At 35.4% G+C, this 26,500-nt stretch overlaps 1 protein-coding gene across 1 annotated transcript in view; it reads left to right on the forward strand.

Annotated features, from left to right (window-relative positions):
- Positions 1-26,500, forward strand: part of LOC145254844 (A disintegrin and metalloproteinase with thrombospondin motifs 18-like) — a 675,825-nt gene that overhangs the window by 419,771 nt on the left and 229,554 nt on the right. Inside the window, exons 4-5 of the mRNA XM_080113681.1 lie at positions 8,306-8,573; positions 22,184-22,407. Coding sequence (XP_079969807.1) covers positions 8,306-8,573; positions 22,184-22,407 — 492 coding nt within the window. The remainder of the gene's footprint in view (positions 1-8,305; positions 8,574-22,183; positions 22,408-26,500) is intronic.

Consider the following 26,500-nt stretch of genomic DNA (forward strand, 5'->3'; position numbering starts at 1 on the left):
GGTTGTTTTGGCAAACCCCTATACAAAGAGACCTTACAAAGTCGAGGATATTATCTAGCAAGCATTCAGAGTGCGTCTATGTGTGAGTTCCTATTTACTTTGCCTCCCCACGAGGACAGAGTTAGACACCAGGGTCGTGTTTTTAATGTGGAGAAAAGGAACAAAAATTTTAAATTGTCTCAGTCGTGAAGGATTTCTCTTCCACTGACAGAGAACAAAAAATTCAAGTGTAGCATCAGAACAGATACTACACCTTGAGATATTAAATTTTTTTATTTGGGGAAAAATTAACATGAATAAAAACCTTAGGCACAAGGCCAACTCAAAAGGGGGGAAAATGGGGGTCATTGGTCATCCTTGTAACTCTAGAGCGAAATAAAATTTCTCTTAGCTAGAATCTTTTTCCACCATGTTACCGCATTCTCCCTTTCGTACTTGGAGACGTCCTACTTAGCACCCAATTTTTAAAACATTTTTATTAGCGTGTAAAAACAAAAAGATAACAATAACGGTAATACAATAATTCATTTGTATCGAGGGAGAGGGGGAGGGGGAAAGATACAACAGTGGTTAGTATGACCCTCCCAACCCCGTCTAGTTGATAGACTGCCTCTATTTGTTAATTTTCTCTCAAAGAATCAAAAAACAAAAATATTTTATATTTCCGATAAAAAACAAACCATATATTTGTTTATTTTCTGGCAAAGGAATAAAAATGAAAGAACAGAAATATTTTATTATACTTCCGAAAAAAAAAATGAACCATCTATTTCATTATTTTCTCACAAAAGATATTCAAAAAAAATGAACCATCTATTTCATTATTTTCTCACAAAAGATATTCCGAAAAAAATGAACCATATATTTTTTCATTTTTTTGCAAAGGAATCAAAAAGAAAAATATTTTATTATATTTCCGATAAAAACTAACCATATGTTTGTTTATTTTCTGGCAAAGGAATTAAAAAAAAAAAAAACAGAAATATTTTATATTTTTGTTGAAAAAAAACGAACCATCTATTTGTTCATTTTCTCGCAAAGGAATAAAAAAAAATATTTTATATTTCCGAAAAAAAAAAACGAATCATCTATTTTATTATTTTCTCACAAAAAAAAATAATATATTTCCTGAAAAAAAAAAATAACAAAGCAAAATAAAATGCCATATATTTGGAAAGAAAATTAAAATCAAACCACCTATGTGAATACTTATTTTGTAAAATACATTATTTAAAAACAAACGAATACAAATAAAAATAAAAAACATTCCATTATATGTCCCGAAAAAAGAACACTTATGTGAATGCCTATTTTTTTGTAAAATAAATTATTTAAATAAAAATTAGTGCAAAATATTTTCCTAGTTTTCTTTAACGGCTATCAATTACTTATTTTTTTTAACCAAAACAGGAAGTCTTTAATATCAAGTAACAAATTTGACTTCAAACCATTTGCTGCGGACTTCGAGTCGGGAGTCCTTCTCGATTGCCAAAAAATGATATGCAGCGTGTATTGATTAGTGAATTTATTCTTTATTAAAGTTTTAATTTACGGAATAACAATTAATAACTATTCGTTTGTTGGTGAACGTCATAACCTTAACTATGATGTAAGAAAATGAGAATCATTATTACATAGTTGAGAATCCGGAGACTTTACAACCGATGAAATGAAGCAAATGAAAATCGCAAGAAATATTATTATTTAATTAATGGTTAGAAAACTTACGACTTACCTCATCCAACTATCATTGTGATATTTTTTTATGGAAATCGCCCGAGACAAGGTAGGAAGCCACCTGACGTAAGGAGCTAACAAGAACGAAAGATGATTATAGCAAAGACAGGAGATTCCTATTAACCTTAGTCTTATGCCCCCCAACATTAACATCCCTGACTAACACGACACGCGGCAAAATCCCACCCATTCACTGTAGAGGTCTCTGAATGCCGGAAAGCTGTTTACTTTAGTAGCTTCTGCCTTCAAACTGCTAGACTTTAGAATATCCTTACGGTCTCCTGCCTCCCTGGTTTTACTGGCGTGCAAAAATTAAAATGTAATGTGAAAACGTTGCTCAACTCCCTATATTAGTGTCCTTGTAGACATAGTCCCAAGTAGTAGCGCCTTGCGTTCAAATGACGTGAATAAGAGTGAAAAAAAAAAAAGAAACTAAATCAAAAATAAAATATATTTCTAGGTAAAGGAGTATAGCGATCAGAAAGAGAGTTCCACAACGTTGCAGTCCTTGAAAAGAAGCTACTGGAATAGGAAGCTGTATTACAATTAGGTATTAAAACAGCGAATTGATGGGGACCGCTAGATTAACGAGTCAAACGAGCTGGAACAAAGGAAGCAGGGAATAAGTCAGACAATTCTGAACAACATATGCCATAATAGTATTTGTAGAAAAGACTGAGACTAGCAACATCACGTCTGTGAGAGAGGTTGTAGTGAAGAAGAAAGGGTGAGGCTAATCAAATTACAGATACGTTTCTGCATTTTATCAAGAACCTTCAAATGGGACACGTATTCACTAACCCAAGTATGCCAGCAATACTTCATACATAGTGGATTTGTGAAGATAGAGAAAGTGTTTAGAGCGACAGAGAAACCCGAAGAAGAAAGAGCAATGGATTTAATATATGAACTCTAAGTAAGATTTGATCAGAAACAAGTTTTAGAGCAGATTTCTAATCGGAAGCAAAGCCATCCATAAGATTCTTAGGATAAAAAGGTCAAACCTGCGATTGAACGACATGAGTAAAACGAAAACTATTGATTCGATTAAGTAGAAAATAGAAATATATCGATTTAAAATTCTAAAAAGAATTATCAGAAAACGAAGCACGTCACTCGATAATTGGCTCTTTATAGTTAAGCGTGGAGAGTTCCATCACCGTCCTGATTGCCAGCCATTGAACACGCTCTAGTTTTCAGCTATCTTTTTGAAGGATTTGCTGCTTGGATGGCAAGAATAGTGTATACCAGTGTTATGTAAAATGGGCAGCAAGGTTAGTTACGTTAAGAAAGAATGTCCGGAGTAAGTAGAGAATCGCATGGCTTTTATATTCTTTTTATTGGAATCTTTTGAGATGAGTGATTTGTGTATTTATTTATTTACAAGCAGTTCAGCCCGGCTTTGCTCGGGTCCTATGTACTGTCCATAACTTTATGCGCATATGTATATGTTAAAAATGTGCATATGTACGGTAATGTCTTTCTATATATATAATAGACTTCCTAAACTACTATAGAGAAAAGTTAGTAGAAACTTCAGAGGTAAAAATTTCTTAAATTTCGACCCCGATTTTGACCCCTTAACATTTATTGTTTTGGACTCAAATTAAATAAAAAATATTTGATCCATGTTCAGGTAGCCTACATCTAAAATTTCAAATGTTTAGACCCAAAATTGGCGGAGGAGTTTGATAGAGTCTGCAAAGGTAAACTATTTCAACTTTGACCTCTTGGCAGCGAAACTTTCGCCCTAAAACTGATTAAAAAGCTTGCTGCATGTCTGAATACCCTTTATGCACAATTTCAAATGTTTAGACCCATAATTGGCTTGATAGTTTGCTAGAGGCTGCAAAGCTCAAATCTTTGGAAGTTTGAGCACTTGGATGCCAGATTTTCGGTCAAAAACCGAATAAAAAGCTTGCCGAATATCTGATTACATTTTATGTAAAAATTCAAATATTTAGATAAAAAATTAGCTAAGTAATTTGGTAGAGACCGCAGAGGTCATTTTTTTTATTATTTTGACCCCAATTTTTACCCCTTAACATTTATTGTTTTAATCTCAAATAAAATGTTAAAGTTTGATCCATATTCAAAGAACCTATCTCTAAAAATTCAAGTGTTTAGACCCAAAATTAGCGGAGGAGTTTGGTAGAGTTCTCAAAGGTCAAATCGTTGAACTTTGACTCCTCAAAAGCCAAATTTCTGGCCGAAAACCAATTAAAAAGATTTTCCCAAATCTCAATGCTCCTTTTGTCAAATCTCGAGTCTGTAGACAGAAAATTGATAGAGTTATTGTGTAGGGAAATGTACACACACACACACACACACTCATTTTCACTTTTATAGATATATAGATTTGCAAATTGTTGTCCTCATCTTCATAGTTGTTGTTGTTTCACTACGTTCTGGCCAACTCATCCTCTGGCTTTCTTCAAGGGATTAATCGCGATAGGATAGGAATACTGAGTCTTGTAACTGTATCCACAGTAAGTATTGCCTTGAATAATAGATGTTGTTCCACATCGTTTTGGCCAACTAAACCTCTGGCCTGCTTTGAGTAGGGTTGAAACCGCTATCTTCAGACAATGCTTCGGTGTTGGTGGAGCAGTGGATAGAGCCGTTGAATCTCTTTAGTCCCAGGTGGGCATTGTCTGAAGATAGCAGTTTTTATCAAACCCAAAGCAGGCCAGAGGTTTGGTTGGTTATTGGATTAGGGTTAGGAATTTATTATCTTTTTTTTTTAACTATAGTATTATAAATTTTCCAAAAAATCCTATCTTCTGCATATTTTGTTTATTCCAGCATTCTTCTCTTTGGTCGCCAATATTTCACTTTTACAATGAGTCTAACATCTATATATTTTTGTCTATTTATATTGTACTTGTGACGGACGAACCGGCAGAATGCACGCTACCTTTGTGCAATGGTAACTGCACAATTTGAAATAAACCTTTGCATCAATGTCTGCTTTTCACCATTCGGTTGTCTTATTGAAATACTGTTCAGTAGAAATAAAAAAGATATTAGTTCATGGGGCATCTGTGTCGCTACTATTGCACGATCTCTCAGACTGACAAAACACAAGACGTACCCGAAACAGGTCGGAGGTTACATCGGTCAAAACATTATGTATATATCTAGATGAGAAAAGTAATCTGAATAATTCAAATAATGCAAGTTATCAATCGTCATCTGAAACAATTCCGAGACACTCGAAATTCTTAGTTGTCACTTAGCACTTTTATCTGTTACGCCAGAGATCCTTGCAGATACCAGTGTAGGTGATTCCGAATTACTTAAGACTTTCACATAATTATGGCTGACAGAACGAAAGCAAACTACCCCCATTGATTAAATAAACGGTGACATTTAAATTGCGTACAGAATCGCCAATTTGAAAAAACACACCTGAAGAAGGCAAAAGGTTATATCGGCCGAAACATTGTGAAAATAATTACTAAGTTGAGAAAAATAGTCCAGATAATCTGAATAATATAAATCATCAACGGTCAACTAAACATTATGAAACATAATACCAAATTCGGTTTATTTCCGCAAGGACCCGTGGCGCAGTGGTTAGAGTAGTTGGAAAAATCACTTGTAAAAAGTGATAGTCTTCTGATGGTTGAAGGTTCAATCCTCAGTGTGAACAACCGAAAAATACAATTGCAAATTACTTAGGGCATCTATCCAGTCATGGCTGATGGAAGAGCATGGTACCCTCGTGAAGTAAATAAAAGACTCCGTTCGAAATTCTGTCCAAATTCCCGAGTTCGACAGAAGCATTCCAGAGTTCGACAAGATACACTTGAAGAAGGTCGAGGGTTACATCGACCGAAACATTGTGAAAATCACACCCAAGATGAGAACATTAGTTCGATGAATCCAAATAATCCAAATAATACGAGATGGTTCATGGTTGTAAGGATTATAGAAGACAGATTTTATACTATTGCATCAAAATTGAATAACTTTGAAGACAATTGAAATATATTGATAGATGATGAAGACAAAGTCCAACTCATCTTTTTCCATTTCAATTTTCCTATCATTTTGTTTTTGATGGGGGTGAGACATGTTTTAGCGTGCTAAATATTCAACCGCTATTTTAGACACTCCAACCGACAGATCTTTTTATGATTCTATATGTCCCTTGATGTGCGATTGTTTATATTTATCTTGCACTTTTTTTGTTTACTTGCCTCGCCACTAGGTAGAGTTAGACACAAGGCCGGTTTTTAATGTGGGGGGGCCAGCTCCCCAAAAAGGGGTTAACTCTGGTTAGTAACAAAAGTAATAACCGTATCAGTCATGAAGGATTTCTCCTCCACTAAACGAGATCAAAAAAAGTTAAGTGAAAAAAGTGAAGTGCATCATCAGAAGAGATACTACACTTTGATCCTGACCCAAAAGCCAAGAACCTTTTTTTTCTGTTAGTATTTATTTGCTTCCCCGCGAAAGCACAATGTGACACAAGGTCGTTTTTTTAAAGAAGACCAAAATGTAGGGACCAAAAATTATAATTGTTTCAGTAGAGAGTATTTCTCCTACGTTGGCCAAGGACAAATTAACTTAGGTGCAGCATCTGAAAAAAACAGATGGCATTTATTTGCTTCCCCACGAAAGCAAATTAGACACAAGGCCGTTTTTTAATGTGTGGGGGAAAACCAGCTCCCCAAAAGAGGAGACACTCTTGCAGTGTCCAATTAAATTGTAATTGTCTCGCTATGAAGGGTTTCCCCCACAATTGACCAAGGCCTAGGCTTTCCCCTACATTGACCAAGGATAAATTACGTAGGTGTAGCATCAGAACAAATACTACACTTTGATCCTGACCCGAAGACCAAGAACCTTTTTTTTCTATTTCTTTTGCACTTGATTTACCAAATATATTCGTCAAGTAGTTTTGAAACTTTTTTTTCATGCTCCCGGTTGCCCCAATAATTACTGCAATTATGCAGATCTCCTTAAGATGCCAGTTTCTTTTCATGTCGAACATGAGATCTTGATATTGTGTTATCTTCTCCTTCTCTCATTTGTTTCAGCCAGCATCATTAGGTACATTGACTCTAACTAGGGTTGCTACTTTCTCCTTCTCGTCCCATACCACCATGTTAGGCTGAATAGCCCTCTATGTGCGTAGCTGTAGGGTTGCATAGTGGTATTGGATGAGCATGACTAATTTTCAACAGTTATTTCTTGTATATGTTGCGCAACGGATATAGGTGTTAGGTTACAAACAGTTCCATTAACGATCTTCTAGAAATTGAAAGTTGAATCCTCACTACAACGAATAAAAATACAATTTACTTATGAGAGTGAACTGTCTACCCCCGTGGATTTAATAAAGAATTTGGTTCAAAATTTCGTTTAGATTCCCGAGTTCGACGTAAAGATCTCCGAGTTCGACAAGATGCACTCAAAAGTGGTCGGAGGTTACGCTGGCCCAAACGTAATCTAAATAATGTGAAAATGATATTGCTATTTTCTTATCCAGAATAAATATTTTCGGTTCATACATGCATGGACTATTGTTACATCCGTGCATCTACCACTAGTCCTTTTTAACAGGGTAGAAAAAAGTCTCCAATCTAATAAGTCCAGAAATATCAACCAAGTTCCAGTTCCTGTCACATCGCCGCAGTGTTTAATCCATGTCCTTGATTTACAAGTATTTTTTCAAGTATTTTAATGAAATATACGCTGATGAACTCATAGCACTTGTGCCCCCTCGACGTTTATATCCCTGAGTACCCCTACATGCAGCAAAATCCAACTCGTTCAATGTAGAAGTTCATGTGAATGTCGTAAAGCTGTTTACTCTAATAGCTTCTGCCTTCAAACTGCTAGACTTTTGAATATCCTTCAGGTCTCCTGCCTCGCTGGCTTTTAGGTGTAATGTGAACAGATTGCTCAACTCCCTACAAAGTGTCCCTGTAGATATGCGTCCAAGTAGCGGTCTCTTGCGCCTAAATGATAAATATGTTGAAATAACTTCACTTGGCGATTTTTCCTTTCCAAAAATTCGTTCTTGCAGCATTTACTTGCTGGTAGCGGTTAAACAAAATGCCTGTTAACTTCATTTCCTCTCTTCTTCCCCTCTTACACTTCTCACGCCGTTTTAATCAATCTCTCCCATCACATGACCTGTAAGCATGTGACTCGGGTTTGATATAAAAGCTCAGTCAATCTTCATGGCGTCTCTCTTTCAGATTCCAAGTTTGTTATTTTTTGCCGTTTTTACGTACAGCCACGCAAGACACAAACACGTGGGCGCTTGCTTCTTTGATGACTAAGAATAAGAATAAAAACAAAAAAAAACGAAACTAAATCAAAAATAAAATAGTATTTCACTGTAAAATAATAATCTGAATCAAGCATGGCTATATCAGATGGCTTAAAAACCCGACAAGATAATTTTATATGTTAGACATATAACCACTTCTCCTCATCCATGCCAATTGTATCATTACGTTTAGTCCAAGTGAAAACTATATCTACGCTTCAATTCAAACCCATGTTTCTGCAAACGAATAAAAATTCTATCTTTTTTCTCTCTTTGCAGAGGGGAATAATCCAAACACCGGAGGAGGACTACGTGATCGAACCTTTTCCATCATCTTTGGCATCGAAAGATCACTCATCACAAGAAGGAAATGGTGGAGGGGGAGGTGACGATGGGGGAGGAGGGCCGTATAGGACTGATCATCGTCGTCCGGCACGAAGTAATGCTAGACATCGGACGACGGACGACATATCCATTCCACATATCATGTACAAGGCATCCTCGCTAAATCGTCACACACATCACCACTACTTTGAAGATGACACGGGTAAGCCGAACTTTCATTATTTTCATCGATAAATACATCTCTCTCTCTCTCTCTCTCTCTCTCTCTCTCTCTCTCTCTCTCTCTCTCTCTCTCTCTCTCTCTCTCTCTCTCTGTATATCTAATATATAAAAGGCTGTCTGTTTGTCTGTTTGTTTCCATGTTTTCAAACTCTATCTCTTACGAAACTAAAAACTTAAACACAAACATACGACAGGAAATTATTTCCAGATAACCTCTGATGTTAAGAACTGTAATGGAGAAAGCTTAGAAGTAGCTCGACTTTGCAAAGCCGAGAATGGAGGCTACTGACGATTTATTATCTTTCATAATTAAGTCAGAACAAATATCCAAACTCTAAACTGTGTAATAATAAAAAGAATTAATTAAATACACACTTTTAAGAGAAAGTTGTTACATTTTCAATCTGTAAAGTGACTTATGGGCCACTCTGTATTGGCGATTTCATTTTTTTTTTATGTATGGCTTGGGTGTCATTACTAGACCGGATAATGGTTCAGGGGTTGCAGTACTAAATCATTATGATTATGTCGACAAAATGTCTATCATACTGAACGACATGGAGAAATTTATAAAAATGGGCCCAGTCGCAACTCATGGTCGTACAACCTCTTTAGAAACCAAATTACAAAAGAAATTAGTTAAGTGGGTTAAGAGTGATGTGCTTCCGTCGAGCATAGTTAATGAGATTAGACCCTCATGATCGATCCGTTCTAGGTTATATGGTTTACCGAAAACTCATAAAGTAGGTATCCCTTTAAGGCTCATTTTATCTATCACAACATAAAATCGCAAAATGGATTTAAATATTTTGCAACCTGTATTGTATTAAAACTTTACAGTAAATACTGCCTGAAAGATTCACTTTATTTTGCAGACTTTATTCCAAGGTCTAAGTTTGTTAATAAGTTTATGCGTTCTTATGACATTAGCAACCTGTTTACTTGCATCCCGATTTTAGAGACTGTAGATATCTGTATAGATTTTTTTATATCGGAACCAGATATCGCCTCCTCTCATTTCTGAAAGCATATTTGTTGAGCTGATGAAACTTGTCACTACATCTGTAGAATTCAATTTCAACGATGTTATGTATCGGCAGATAGGTGTGTCCATGGGCTCAGTTTTGTGGCCGATAATGGCGAATATTTTTGTGAATTTTCGAGAAGAACAATTGCTCTCTGGGCCCATGAAACCCTTGGTCTATTTTCGCTATGTGAATGATACATTTGACTTTTCAATGATTAAATTGAGGCCAATAATTTTTTCTTCTTACTTAATAAGATACATCCCGCATTACATTATACTTATGAAGGAGAGCGTGGCTCGTGCATAGCTTTCATTGATGTATTGGTAACAAAAACACCAACCAGTTACCTTACATCAATATACCTTAAACCTACATACACGCTGGGATTCATTTTGCCCCCGAAAACGTAAGGTCAGTTTAATTTGGACCCTAACACATCAGTTATGCAAAAGAAAATAACGGAGTTCTTTGTAACTAAAATTCAAACAGTTAATAAATGTCCAATGTATCTGGGTTTACCGTGATTGGGGACAGTAAGTGAGAAATTCACAAAGCAAATCAGCTCAACGGTGCAAAATGTTTATTTTGCTTCGAATGTGCATGTTGGGCTCTCTACGAGGACGTTAATGACATCCTCTCGCAAAGATGTTCTAACCCCCCCCCCATCATGATAATAATGTCATTTATAATTTTGAATGTAGTTGCTGTGACAACTATGTGGGTAGAACAACATAAAGATTGGATGGAAGAATCCAACAACATGTACAAAACTCAGAAATGAGATATACCAAACAGCAGACGTACTTGCCAACATATACGGGCCTTCAATTACTGACCATCTCATTAAAAAACCGTCATGTGCGGCGAACTTTAGCACGAACTCATTTTCAATTCTGAGTCGTCCTTAATTATTATTCTATTTAAAGATCTTGGAGACTATTCACGTTCGGTTGAGGTTGAGAAGGCCTTCTCTCTGTAAACAGAAGGAATGATTCTTTTTCTAGGATCTTCGAGAAATATAGCGTTGCTTTATTTTAATCGCTTTTCCCCATTTTATTTATTATTATTCTATGGAGGTCAGGTGCGAACAAACACCCCATAATTTTATTATACCATATTTCTTCAAACTTAAACATAATTATCAAAGTATACTTACGCAGATAGATATGAAAAGTCTTTATTAACGTTTGTGCCTATTTCCATTCTATGGAGGCCAGGCGCGAACGCAGACCTCACAAGTTTATTATACCATCCCTATTTAAGTTAAAACATACTTATCAAAGTATTCTTATGTACATCTGTATCAAAAACACTTGTAAACGTGTTTTTTTAATTTTTAATTTTTTTATTTCCATACTTTGTGGACTAGACGCAAACGCAGACCACACAATTTTAATGAACCACCGTTCTGCAGGATCAAACATACCCATTCCTGTGTCTCGATACATCTTCTATCATTATATGTAATCAGTTTTTTAAAATAGTCAACCATATAGGAGCCTATTCGTAAGCAGACACACACACACACACACACACGCAGCTTTACATACATACATATATATATATATATAGATTAGAATTTTCAGAATGTTAAAGATGATACAATTATTTGTATTATTATTCAACGGACTACTCTTCTCATCTTGAGTGTGATTTTCACAACGTTTCGGTCGATATAACCTCCGACCTTCTTCAGGTGTATCTTGTCAAACTCGGGAATGTTTCTGTCGAATTCGAGAATTTCAAGCGGAAGCCTATATTTACTTCGCGCCTTGTTCCGTCAGCCGTGACTGGATAGAGGTCCTAAGTCGCAAATGTATTTTTCGGTCGCCCACACTGAGGATTGAACCTTCAACCTTCAAATGAATATCACTTTTACAAGTACTCTAACCACTGCGCCACGGGTCCTTCCGGACAATTCTAGTGCGTATTTTAGAGGTCCTAAACCTATTTTTATTTATAGTTGTAAATATCACTATTTATTATTAATTATTACTATATATTAATGTATATCTGTCTCTATACTTATTACTTGTATATATTAATGGTTTTACTTATTACTTGTATATATAATCTATTATTTATAATTATTAGTTCCATATTAGGTCTACTTAGCAATTGGTTATATCAGCATATGTTCTGTTTCTTTTAGTCGTCTTATTCTCCATCGTTCCTCTCTGTCTATAATTTTCATTTCGTCCATAATGGTAGATGGTTTCCCTTTTCTTTCCAGATATGGTCAGCTATACCTGACTTTTCAGTCTCTCCATATACTACGGCTTTTCGATGTTCTTCTAACTGTACGTTTAACGGAAGCCACGTTTCACTCCTGTATAGTTTTCAAAATTTACATGGGATTTAATATACACAGTTCTTAGTCACGATTTTTTCTGTAGGGGGCTTGACTCTCACAAGCTGTTTCCGGAGTGTTTAATCACTCCTGAATACCGTCATGATGTCATATGGATTACATCGAAGTTTTTCGAACAAGCCCTTCATATATGGTATACAAACTGTAAGTTTCTGAGTTTCGAGTTTGACCCTCATTTTGGGCTCAGCATAGGAATATATCCGAACTCTGGATATATATATATATATATATATATATATATATATATATATATATATATATATATATATATGTTGATGTAGAGCTACCGAACTTATATATATATCTTATATATATATATATATATATATATATATCTTATATATATATATATATATATATATATATATATATATATATATATATTGGCAGAAGTACCCGCCGTTGACAGGTTAAAAAAAGAGTCTTCAAATAATGAACTCTGATTTATGAAATTATGAAAGGTTATGAAAAGGGGACGTAGATGTAAAGAGATAGCTTCAAACTTTTGGGGTATCAAAACCAACGCAAACCCTTCAATCGAACATGAGGGGGCAGTAGTGGAAATCTTTATTGACACAAGCGTGTGAACACTAATTAGGCTTCCTCTATTATAAGTGACTCCGATGAGTTCCCACCTCCGTTGATGTGAGTGAACGTCGTAAACCGTAAAAAGTCCCCCCTTACAATGGTGGGGTTATCATAACAAGTTCGGTAGCTCTACATCAAATGGTGTCAGCGTAGATAGGGTTCCTATTTATAAGTGGCACGCCTGGAGCCCCACCCCGTTGGTGGGGTGAGCGGTGTAACCTGTCAAAACCTCTTCTCCACTCCATGATGGGTTATTCTACCATATTTGGTAACTCTACAAGTGTAAATAAAACGATGCGAGCGTGAACAGGGTTTCGTATTAGAAATAACCCCCACCCTATTGTCTCATCCCGTTATTGGGGTAAGCTGTGTAACCCGTCAAAAACTTTTCCTCCCAATTGTGGCTTATCCTACCAAATTTAGTAGGAGGTGGGGTGACTATATTCCGGATCCTTGATATTTCTTCTATTATTGTATGTGATCAGTTTAGAATAATAGTAAACCATGTAGGAGCCTATCCGTGTACAGACAGACACACACACAGACGTTGAGCTTTATTATATATATATATATATATATATATATATATATATATATATATATATATATATATATATATAATAAAAATTACAATTAAATTTACCAAAATGATCCAAGATGGTAAAATTAAAGTATAATATAAATATTAAACAATTAATATTTATAAAGTTATCTCAGCCGGAAGTAAAAGCTCGATAAAACCAAATAGGAGATAGAGCTTATAATACGGGCAAACAATTAATAAAACATGTTAAATAACACTTTGAAAAAGAGTTAAAAACATATTTAATCTGAAAAGGAAACACTTGATGAGTGGATAGTCCTTAATCCGCGGAGTTTCGAAGAAATACTTTATTCTCATCAGAGGGTAGGAATTAGCAAAATGCGGGATCGGGTTATGTATGCCTAAACACACACACACACACATATATATATATATGTGTGTGTGTGTGTGTGTGTGTGTGTGTGTGTGTGTGTGTGTGTGTGTGTGTGTGTGTGTGTGTGTAGGCAGCATTTTCCTGGCCGTGGCGCGAATGGTTATTTGGACGTCACGACTGCAGTGTGGTTGGGAGGGGGGTCTTTTTCTGATCAATATCTGATCGCTTTCTTTAAACACCAACTACAGGTGAAGATCAAATGTGATAGAAGAAGGCTGCATCGCGCGGCATTTGACGGATACACGTAGCAAGTCTGTGTGTACGAAAAAGAGCCAAACTTGAATACGTGTTCACTGCCTAGGTGTGGAGCGTTTAGTTCCGAGGTCTATCAGGCCCACCCCGATTCTACTTTTGGCCTCTTAGCTAACTGAGTAAGTGGCCTATCCCTCCCCGACTAGGAAGCCTACAAGATCTCCAACCCCTCTTAACTGCAAATTTTCTTTCCCTTCCTAAATTTCACCCATCTTGGAGGGAAAGAAATCAACCACTAACATCGCCGCCCTCTCCAATCAATTTTTCTTTTCTCCTTTTTCATCCAGTCTAGAGGGAACTCCCACTTAGAGACTGTTCTGCAGGACCTCAGGTTCCTTTACAAACCGAAGTGAAACAGGCGGTCAATCCGGGGTTGGGAGGGGTTTACTAACCACATTTCCCCCCGTGCTCTCAGCACAAATGAATTATCTTATCATTATTGTTATCTTTTTTTGTTTTTACACGTCAATAAAAATGTTTTAAATGATTCGGTGCTAAGTAGGATGCCCCCTCCCTCAGTACGAAAGGGTGAATGTGGTATTATGGTAAAAGAGGATAATAGCGAAGAGAATTTCTTGTTTAGATCTAGAGTGACAAAGATGACCAATGACTCCAATTCCTCTCCCCCTTTTTGAGCTGGCTTTGTACCTAAAATGTTTTGTTCATGTTTAATTTATATTGTATTTTTTTACCTGAATAAAAGATTTGATATCTCAAAGTGTAGTATCTGTTCTGATTCTTCGCTTAAATTAAGTTAATTCGTCCTTGGTCAATGTAGAGGAAACATTTCATACTGAGACAATTACTCTTTAGGAAAGGGATACTGCAAGGATACCCCGTTTTGCCCTTGTTTTAGGAGAGCTCGTCCCCCCCCCACATAAAAACGACCTTGTGTCACATTTACTTTCGTGGGGAAGCAAATAAATACCTAAATAAATAGAAAAAAGGCTTGCCTTTTTTCTTTCTTGGCCATCGGGCCCAGATCAAAGTGTTCTGGAGTGACAAGGATGACCAAAGACCCCATTCCCCCCTTTTTGAGTTGGCCTGATGCCTAAATTTTTTGTTCGTATCTGTATTTAAACCTGAATTAAAGATTTGATACCTGAAAGTGTAGTATCTGTTCTGATGCTTGACATAAGTTATATTAATTGGTTCTTGGTCAATGGAGGGGAAACATTTATATTTAGATAATTACTATTTTTGGATACTGCCAGAGTGCCCCCTTTTTGCCCTTCTTTTAGGGGAGTTGGTTTCTTCCCCACATTAAAAACAACCTTGTGTCCCATTTGCTTTCGTTGGGGAAGCAAATAAATGTCTAAATAAATAGAAAAAAAGGGGGTTTAATATCAATATCAATACACACAAAAAAACACAAATGTATAGGAGTATAGATATGTGTGTAGAAGTAGTAGTAACAGTAGTAGTAGTAGTAGTAGTAGCAGATTCGTGTGAACACACATATTACAATTTCGCAAAGACGTTTGTTTATTTGTGTGTTTAACCGCTTGTGTGTAGTTTATCGGTCATCGGCTTTTATGACAAATGTCATCGTCAAAATATTGAACTCTATCCGCAACACTTAAGACATTTCTTTGTGCTGGTGAGGAAACCTTATCCAGAGACTCATGATTTCCTTTGTCTTGGCCCCCTCTCTGAGTGTTCACGCGCAATCTCGCCCTCCCGTCAAAAAAAAAAAAAAAAAAAACTAGCTGAATGAGTGTTGCCCATTACAGAGCAACAAAAAGGCCGTCGGGACGGAACATCGCCGCTTTTATCTATTGACATTTGAATAAGAATACACACAGCAATATCTCGTTTCAAAGTAGGGACTTCTTAGTACAACTTAATTTGAAATATTCATGATGGTGTCCTTTGTAGTGCCTGACCTGGATATTTGCTGATTTAAGTAAAGAACTGATATTATTAAAATTTTATATTTAAGAACGCAAAAATTGATTTGAGCTTTTTTTTTTTTCGTATTATTTGAGTTCTTCGGATTACTGATCTCATTATGAGCGGTATTTCAGAATGTTATGTAATTTGCGAACTTATTCAGGAAATTTTTCTGTCGAACTCGGGAATATGCGCGGAATTTGGAACGGAAATTTTTATTAATCCAGGAGAGTAACATACTCCCATTCTGAATGAACGGAGAATGCTTAAGCCTAAAATTCATACAAGAATTGTTTTCAAGTGGATAAAGTACTTAGCAACATTCAGTCGTAAAATTACACTCTTCTGAATGTTAAAGATTTAATCCTTAATGCGGTTGAGACTAAAAACTATGATTGCGAATTACACAGGACTTCTACTCAGTCATGTTGTTACGTTGTGGGGTGGTGTTCATATATGAATGTCGTGTTACAAAATGCTTATATAGTGGCTTCTTCGCTGTCTGAACCCTAAGTTATTGTGTTCCAGTCTATTTATGTTCCATGATCGTCTAAGTGTGTTGCGTGCGGGTGTGTCAGACATTTACATAAACACATGCATGTATTTCGATATACCTCATCAACTTTTCAACTACGTCATTAGTTTGCTTGTCCACCTGGAAATTTCATCTGTTCTTGTATGGATCGCAGAAGAATGGGAAGTTCATATCTTTGCTTGGGTGCTTAATTCTAGTCTCCATTTTGGGACACGTATGCTCCCTCTCTGATGAGGGCGGAAGACGTGTTAAACCGTCCGCTCTGTTTGACGTCCTCTTTCAAAGTCCTCTATTTACTCAACTAACCAGAACACGTGAGAACAGATACGTACTTCCGATGCTGGTCAACTATCTTCCGGTGTTACTTGTCCAGTTTACACCTCAACATGTTTTGACAACTTTTATCAAAACATAATTTCACATATCATCTCTGTTTACTTCCAATTAGATAGATAGATAGATAGATAGATAGATAGATAGATAGATAGATAGATAGCAACTAATTTCTTCTCTGTTCCACAATCACATAACAATGGCTGGCAGAAAAAAAAAATTAAGAAACGTATTACTTTTTTTCATTCAAACATTTACATTTAAAGATATGGATCAATGTTTCGACTCGGTCCAGTTATTCCCAAGCGAATCGATTTAATTTTCTTTTTGTTAATTGGGTTTTTTTTTCTTCTCTTGGCGATATAAAAATCATCTTTGAGTAGAAGTCTGTCAGGCTGTAAAGATGGCCAGTTGTGTAAGTCTCTTCAAGAGTAAGCACGCAACTCATATGCCAAATGCCAATGTTACAGGAAATAGGACCGAACTTTAAAAGAAGCACATATTGTTTTTTTTTGGATTTATTAAGTTTCAAATTTTAATATTTATTTCATAACAATCTTTTGAAAAATTAGCCATCCTATTTCTTATAAGTGTTATTAGCAGAGACCGACGTTGCCCGAGATTGAATGATGATCAACGAACGTTTCACATTCCCATATTTTTATTGTCATCGAAATTGGTGAAATCTCTCATTTTTTCAATCAAATCGACCGATTACTTGCTCTAGTTAGGGACCCATCGAATTGCACTGGGAGGAAGTTGCACATGACTCACTACAGTGACTTAATCCACGATACATTGTAGTCTACATTGCACTGTAGAGAACCTACTGTTGATTTTATAAAATTATTTTTATATAAAATGGCTAGAATTAAAAATTAAAATGCGAAAGACAAGTGTCATGCTCCATGTGTGTTCTAAACAGAAGCATTCATTTCGAACGCGCCTCTGTCATATCAAAGAACCTACTGTTGATGTCTGGCCTTACTGGTTGTGCAATGGTAATGGCTTGAATTTAAGTTTAAAAATGAAAAAGTCAAGTATCGTGGTTCAATTGGGCTTTAAACAGAATCATTAATTTTGAACGCACCCCGTTATATCAAAAAACTTACTGTTGATTTTATATGTCGGACCTTTCGGGTTGTGTGGTAATAAAACTTATGAAATGCTCTTGGGATGTTAGGCTGTGTGGGATGTTCACTTTTTTATTTCAGATTTAAATTCAAGCCGTTATCATCGCAGAAGCAGTAAGGCCAAGCTTATAAAATCAACAGTAGATAAGACAGGGCGCATTAGAATTGAATGTTTCTGCTTAGAGCAAAATTGAGTCATGATACTTGCTTTTTGGATTCAAACTTTAATTCAAAAAATAATTTTATAAAGCCAACTATTATATATATATATATATATATATATATATATATATATATATATATGCACATAACGTTATATGCAGTATATATATATATATATATATATATATATATATATATATATATGTATATACGCATACATATAAAAGATATATATAGAAAGAGATTTATGTTTACTGTAAGCTTTTTACGCAAATATTTTGCAAGTATAAATCATGTAGAATATCTGCGTGAATATAATTACACGTAATAGTTAACTAAAGATGATCTTCACATAAGAAAACCAAAAAAAAACTAATAGGGAATTAATTAAAACGAATGTTTAAAAGAATATGCAAATTAGCTAGATCTTTTGCAGATGAATGCAATTCCACGACCCATGTATAACAAAGTTGTATATTTTTTTTAATAAATACAAACAAAAGGGCTTTTAATATGAATATCAATACACCCCCCCCCAAAAAAAAAATTATAAATATATGTGTGTGTGTGTAAAACGCAGGAAATTTTTCAGTCTGTATGGATATTTATATCGAGCGGACAAAAAACAACAGGTAGACCCATATATTTGTATTCTGACATCGACGCATTGAAATATGATACAATCTTACAAACAACTTGTGCGTGGGCGATTCGACTTCGTGTCACTCTAAACGAAATTGAAATACTGAGTGACTTACCAGAATATTTTGAGAGGCGAGACGGCCTGACATTTAAAGCAAATATATATTTTGAAACCAGAACCGACGTAAAAGTCAGATACACAATGCAGGCAAGGCCTCATTAAATAAAAAAACAACTTGCAGGCGATGTAATACTTTAAATAAACACATGCAAGCACACAAATTTAGAGAACTTGAATGCCTACTGGAGAGAATTTGACTGCATACTAGGCACTATCCTCGAATGTGTAAGGTTTCTCTATACAGGGGGGTTATCAGAAGAACTCGGCATGAGGATATTTTTCCACAGAAGTAAACTCTGACCAAATATTCAAAACCACATAGTATTCGCTGCCCAAATAAAACATTAGCTTTTACGAGCAATGGTGCACCTTCTCCAAGTGATGTTACCTAAGGTAATAGCACGAAGCGGGATACTCCACTAGATTAGATTAATTCTTGTCCTGGAGTCCAGTAAGACCAAGAGACCAAAACGAAAGATATAAAACAACATATGAAAATGGTTAATTGGGGAGAGGAAAATTATGTTCTCAATTTCTTTACTAACCCGCTGTTTGAGAAATAAAAAAAAAACTTTAATAGAACATTCGAATATCTATGTATCCCATATAGAGTGCAAGTGTTAGCTCCAGGTAGTAATGTTGAGATGATTAATCGGAATCAGGAATCGAAAAAATCGTAACTTTTCGAGATATCGGAATCGGTATCGAAATCGGAAAAATTTGTGCCTATTTTTCGATGCCAAAACGATTCTTTTAACTGACTTTTTTATTTGATTTTCTTTAAATGAAAATCTTCTACTGCTGATAGCGATAGTAAAATAATGAATATCTATTGATTTTAAACTATTAGTAAAACTAAAATCGATCGATCATCCCTCGCAAATTCCCGATTCCGATACAATTACCGATTTCGATTCCGATTCTCTATAAATCTCTAATGATTTAACTATAAGATTATTATTTTCCCCGATTTTCGTAAAAACACATGTTAAATATGCAGATATTTTCCTACCCGTCAAAATACACTTTCTATTTTTTTCGATTCTCGATTCCGATTAATCGTCCCAACACTAATATATATATATATATATATATATATATATATATATATATATATATATCATAATTTACGAATTTAAAATTCTCGATTCCGATTAATCGTCCCAACACTAATATATATATATCATAATTACGAATTTAAAATTTGTGGTTTGAAACAGTTAAATTTCAAATATAGAAATTTTATTGTATGCAAGACAAAGAATACAATATAATAAAAAATATTTCAAATATTTCTTTAACCCATGAGTTTTCGATGTTTATACATCTCCTCGGAGGAAAATATTAGCAAATATTATAATATTATAAAAGGTTAGCTCCTGATTTGCTAAAGATATAGAAAATTAAACGTTTTTAAAGTAAAGTTTTATAGAAAATTAAACCTTTTTAAAGTTTTTATTTATTTATTGTATTTCATTATTCTGAATAATTATATATATATATATATATATATATATATATATATAATAAAAATTACAATTAAATTTGCCAAAATAATCCAAGATGGTAAAACTAAAGTATATTATAAATATTAAAAAATTAATATTTATAAAGTAATCTCAACCAGATGTAAAAGCTCGATAAAACCAAATAGGAGATAGAGCTTATAATAAGAGCAAATAGTTGTTGGTTGGTTGTTTTTGTTTTACGGCATATCAACCCTTTCCGGGTTATTTAATGCCGAATCCAAAGATTTTGAAGAAAAAATTTTTAATAGAATATATTTGTTGTTTTCACGTTGGTTTCTATTTAACCCATAGTTGGGACCCTAACAGGTACTACCACTACGGGTCAGAGTGGACCTGGGAGCAATGGTAATTAAAGGGTTGCTCCACACTCCCCAAAGTCCACAAGCTGGGGCCTCACCACTGGATATAGTTTAAGGTCATATCCAGGACCTCCATTGAGGAACTTTTACCCTCTGCAGGGGGACAGTCGGCGTATTCTAATGCCCCACCGACAGGGCCAGCAAATAGTTAATAAAACATGTTAAAAAACATTTTGAAAAGAGTTAAAAACATTTAATTTGAAAAGGAAACATAAAATAAGTGCATAGTCCTTAATCCGCGGAGTTTAGAAGGAATACTTTTCGTTCTCATCAGAGGGTAGGATTTAGCAAAATCCGATTCCGGATTTTGCTTGCAAAAATATTTGATGAAACTACAAGTAAGTCAAAGGTCTTACTTGATAACAAAAAGTGAAGAGGAGGGAATAGGGTGAAGAAAAAAGTGGTTTCACGTGAATGGATAGTCTGGTGAAAGATAAAGTATCCAATGACGATAAAATCCAAAAATGCAAATCCAAGAAAGTTAGTTAAATTTCCATTCGCACAAGTAAACTCCAAGGGAATCGCGTAATGTTAAATGGTCCAAAATGATCGAAAAAGCAGAAATCCGTGGAATAATTCACAAATAGATACAAGAAAATGGGGAAAGAATTCCAATACTATTATTAAAAGAAAGATAAGATATGCGTTATACTCGGCTGCCGAGGCAAGGCGTAATTAAGAAAAATGAGTGAAGAAGAAGAGAAAAAAATTAATAGTGATTGGCTTTTCTATTTTAAATGTAATTCAGTGTCAAAATGATCCAGACAAGATGATGTTAAAAGGCGCCAAAAATATAGAGCAAAAAAGAGGTCAACCGAAATGTAAAAGTTATTACTTAAGAAAATATCAGCAGGAGTTATTAAAAGACAACAAATGAAAAAAAAATAAATTAGACAAAAAAATAAATAAATAAATAAATAATATATATATATATATATATATATATATATATATATATACTAAAAATACAATAGAAGATGCTTATATAAAAACGCGAGACAATCACAAAATCCTCGCATAAGCCTGATGAATCCTAGCGTGGATGAAACGCGGAATATTCTGTGTAGCTTAATTGCCATATATATTTTATAACTTACTACCTAGCCCTACCTACGTATTGAGCAATGTTGAAGTAAATACTTAAAGTTTACGCATAAATTTATACGTCTGTATATTAGTTTATGTCATTAAATTAAGTAATCATATATATATATATATATATATATATATATATATATATATATATATATATATATATATATATATATCCCCAGACCAAAAGCCATAAAGGTTTATGCAATTGTGCTTTTTGGCTGAGACAGGTTTCTGTGCAATTCTCAGACATCTACCCTCCTAGGCATTGCCTTTTTACTTTTTGATAAGAGGTTAGTTAATTCGTAATCGATTAACAAGTCGGAACATCGCATTTGTTCTAAGGTTGGCCGCTATTTTCTCGATTCCTTAAAGAGAGCTCATTGTTAACTTCTTAAGTAAATCTTATCACTATAATATTTTTCAAATAAATATTATCAATTATATTTTATATTATTATTATTATTATTATTATTATTATTATTATTATTATTATTATTATTATATAAAATATATTTAATATATATAAAATGTGTACATTTATAGATCATCCCTTTTTGCTGTTGTTGTTACAGATGGACACAGTGAGCAGAAGACGACAGCTTCAGAAAATGGTCGTATCTTCTCAAGTCGGAAGCAGCGGTCAGTCCAGAATCCGTATTACCGTCAACAGCCTTACTACAACACACACTATCATCGCAAACGAACACTGGAAGTTTTGGTTGTCATTGACAAAGAAATGTACTGGAAACACGGAGGAGAAAACATCACTACCTATGTACTTAGTATATTTAATATAGTAAGTAAAACAAAAAAAAACGAGTATTTAATTCTATGACGCAAATTTGTTTGAGTGCATAACTGGCTTCATGGATAACATCGCTGACGCTGTAATTTCAGTCAGCTACAAAATTTTCTTTTCTCTTCAGTCCTTTTCTCACAAAATTCAAAAATAAACGTCGCTAGTCTTTCGCAACGCTATCTTTGTTTTTATGATAGTTGCTCGACTGAGCTCCAATTTTTAGTTCTTTCTTCTCAAACATTTGCAGCAAAACTCGTCTAGCAACAACCACTACAAATAATTTTCCTTTCTTCTTTTATGAACTTGAAGCTAAACGGAACTTTCATAAAAAAATATTTTCCGAGAAATATCCGTCCGTAAAAGCACAATACCAGGGGTTGCTTCCTACTTGACTACAACATTGTTGTTGTTTTCGAGTTGAATGTTAACAAATTCTTTTTTTTTTTTCATATTTTTATTTTATTGGAATTTTTATAGATAAAGCTTTATAAGTTGTTCATTCATTCATTTTTTTGCGGTTTGTTATGCCCATCTTCATAGTTGTTGTTTTTGTTTCACCGCGTTTTAGCCAACTTATCCGCTGCCTTTGGCCTTCTTCGGGTGATTAACTGCGACGGGCTAGGAATCTTAAGTCTTGTAACTTCTGCCCAGTAATTATTGTCTTCCATAGTTTCTGCATAGTTTCCCCAGATTACCGTAAAAAAACACGTTTTGGCAAATTAATCCTCTGGCCGGCTTGGATAGAATCGAAACTATTATCTTCAGACAATGCTCAGCTGGAACCGTAGAAACTCAATCTGTCTCTGAGACCAACAAACCCCCATCTTATTTTCTTTTCGCCCGTTTTCCTGCTCTCTCTCTCTCTCTCTCTCTCTCTCTCTCTCTCTTTCTCTCTCTCTCTCTCTCTCATTATATATATATATATATATATATATATATATATATATTTCTTTGTGGCGTCCAGGGGTTCCGGGTCACCTGAGGAAGTCTCATTGACTGAAACAGATGGCTATTTGTAGCGACCATATGTAACTGTTTATCTTCAAATAAATTAAAAAAAATAAAAGGATATTTTGCCCTTTTTATTGAGCACTATCTAACAACCTCGTTGTTTCCATTAGTTACGACTTTTGGGCATCTCAAATTTTTTCATTTGTGCTAGACTACCCACTCATCTACTTGAGAATCATTGGCCAGTTTATCTATGGGCATAAAAACTACTTCCCAGGTGGTCTCGTATCTGGAGAGACAATAACATCGAATCCAAAAAAAAATTCTGTTTGTTTTTTGTTTTGTTTTTTTGTTTGTTTTTTTTCGGGGGGAGGGGATTTCTCAGGCGATTAATGACTCAGATAAGGTTTCTAGTTTCTAGTTGTTTTACTACTCTCTACACGTGTAGTTACTATAATATAATAAACACTTAAGTATTACCCCTTCAAAAACAGTGCTAACCCCCGGCAGGTTTGACTTGTTATTCCGAAGGAAGAAGTTTTATGTGAGTATGAAATTTACAAGCCCTCCCCAGTCGCATGTATATCTCCGTTAGAGGAGATGACGACACGAGGGTTTTTGTCACTAGTCACTCATTTGGGACTGACCAGGCTCAACGTTGCTTAACTTCAGTAATCTAACGAGAACTGGTTTGTCAACGTCATTATGTCGTCCAGGTCCATGGTACGAGCTTAAGGTACATCCAGTGGTGTAACGCCAATTTGGAAGCTTTCGGGAATTAAGAGTTACCTCTTAGCTACCATTACCTTCAGATCAAATATGGATGAAAAAGAATATGTACCGGGCATTACACTAAGCTTCATCAGTCCCTTGGGCAAAGTGTTGGTTTTTAATCCACCTCACTACTTACTACTCTGAAAAAAATTTTCACAGCCTTTTATACATTTTCTTTCTACCGTATTTTTTAAAATCTATCAGTTACTCAAGCCTTGTAACTCTTGCTTTCCTCATTTTGTCTCCTGCTCCTCTCATTCCATGAACAATGTTTCTTACAAAGGGGAGAGAATTGCTGTTTTCTGGGTCGGTATCTATCCATCTAATACTTATCGTTGGCTAATTTTAATCTCAAAGTATTTTTTAGCTCTTTATATCATTTGGTTTCATGCCTTCTCTGGAGCGATTTCCATTTTAAAAAATGCTCTCCTCGCCATAACCATTGTAAGCTTGATGAAAACATAAATAAACTGCATTCGATAGTGACGTTCCATTTGGGGAGTTTGGAGTCACCTCTTATTCATCATTGCTCCCAACACGATTCTGACGCAAACCTGTAGTATCTGCCAGGTTGCCAATGTATGGATTAAATATAATTTGCCTCCGTGCATGGCACTAAACTGGCTCGGGCATTATCTCGAAATCGATCCCCCCCCGGTCTCTTTCTTTCTATCTTATTTCTACATCGTATCACCTACTCAAGCTGCCCCTGGCCATTCTGAGTATAACAAAAATGTGTCTCTATGCTGGGGCCCAAATTTGGGAGCCTTGGGGAGTAAGGCGCCACTCTTCAGTTACCATTGCTCTCGGGTCCATTCTGACGAAACTGCTATTACTTCTGACGGTTCTATTTGTGGGTTTAATAGAAACTGTTGTTTATGGGTGGTTTGCTTACAAAATGTACAGCATAATCACGTTGACACACCGGTTCCCGCTAGATCATCGAAGTTAAGCAACGTTGAACCTGGTCAGTACTAAATGGGTGACAATTTGGGACTTTCAGGTGCTGTATTTGCTCTCCGCTTATCTCGGCATTGTTTCTAGTCGTCCTGGTCTTCTCCTTACCACTGGACTCAAACAGTGCCTATTCAGGAGAGGTGTGGTTGTGATTGCGCAACCCTTGCCTCAAAATTACACGCGCTACTGCTCCTAAGGGGTATCCTTTGTCTTTTAAGACTGAACGGAAGCATGGATGGATACGTCTGACAGACATGTGAATCTACAAAAAAATTGTATGCATAACATGTGTGGACCTTGAGCGTAAACTGACGCAACGACAGTTGACATGCTGCCGAAACCAAACAACAAATCAAAAAGTAAACATTACTCACCATGTGTAAAATTAATTTTCTGTAATTTGAATTATCGAATTATTGTTCTCATTATTAGTATTATTCTTACAACGTTGTCCGCAAGGTCCATGGCGTAACGCATAAAGTACTAAGTAAAATTCGCTTCTAAGTGACACACTAATGGAAGTTGAAGGTTCAATGGTCAGTGTAGGCGATACTAAGAATACAATTACGAATTACTTGACTTTTACCCGGTCATGGCTGACGGAACGAACGCACATTACATTGGTGGATTAAATGAAGAGTTCCGTTTGGAATTTTGTGCTAATTCCCGAGTTCGACAGAAAGACCCCCGGGTTCGTCAAGATGCAACTGAAAAAGGTTGGAAGTTGCATCTGTCGAACATAACGTAACGTGCGGCCGCAGCCGAGATTGAACTCTCTACACGAGTTTGTAGTGTAATTCAAATCTTGTAGGTAGCTGAATACTTGATGCTTCACCAGGGCTATCAAGGGTATTTTTTTATCGTGACGCCATCACTAGATGGGTTGCCTACCACGGCTTAAGACAGTCCCATCTACCCTCGAGAGAAGGATAAACTGCGTAAGTTTCTCAACCTGGTATTTTACCTCGCGGTACATACAGCGTCTCGCCTTCCCAAATGGTCGCCCATCTGGTACTGGCCTAACTCAACGTTGCTTAACTCCGGTGATCTAGCGAGAACCGGTGTGTCAACGTGATTGTGCCGTATATCGGCCGAAACTTTGTGAAAATAACACTCAAGATAAGAATGGTAGTCGGAATGATCCAATTAATACGAATCTCAATTGTTTAGAAACATAATTTTCTGTTATTTATTTGGGGAGGCAGGATTAAGAATGCGGCCAAAACTGGAATAACTCCTAACGATAAAAGGTTTATGGTTAAAAAGAAATATTACAATCTTAGAGCCAGACGATTCCTTAATAAATCGGGTCTCTATACACACCCAGCTGACGCCGCTACTATCACCGGTACCTGTAATTACTAAGGATACTTACGATCATTTTTAAATGTTATTAATCCATAAAAGC

The sequence above is a fragment of the Euprymna scolopes genome, chromosome 30 (genome assembly GCF_053919585.1).
Source record: "Euprymna scolopes isolate OS-2025 chromosome 30, ASM5391958v1, whole genome shotgun sequence".
Lineage (NCBI taxonomy): Eukaryota > Metazoa > Mollusca > Cephalopoda > Sepiida > Sepiolidae > Euprymna > Euprymna scolopes.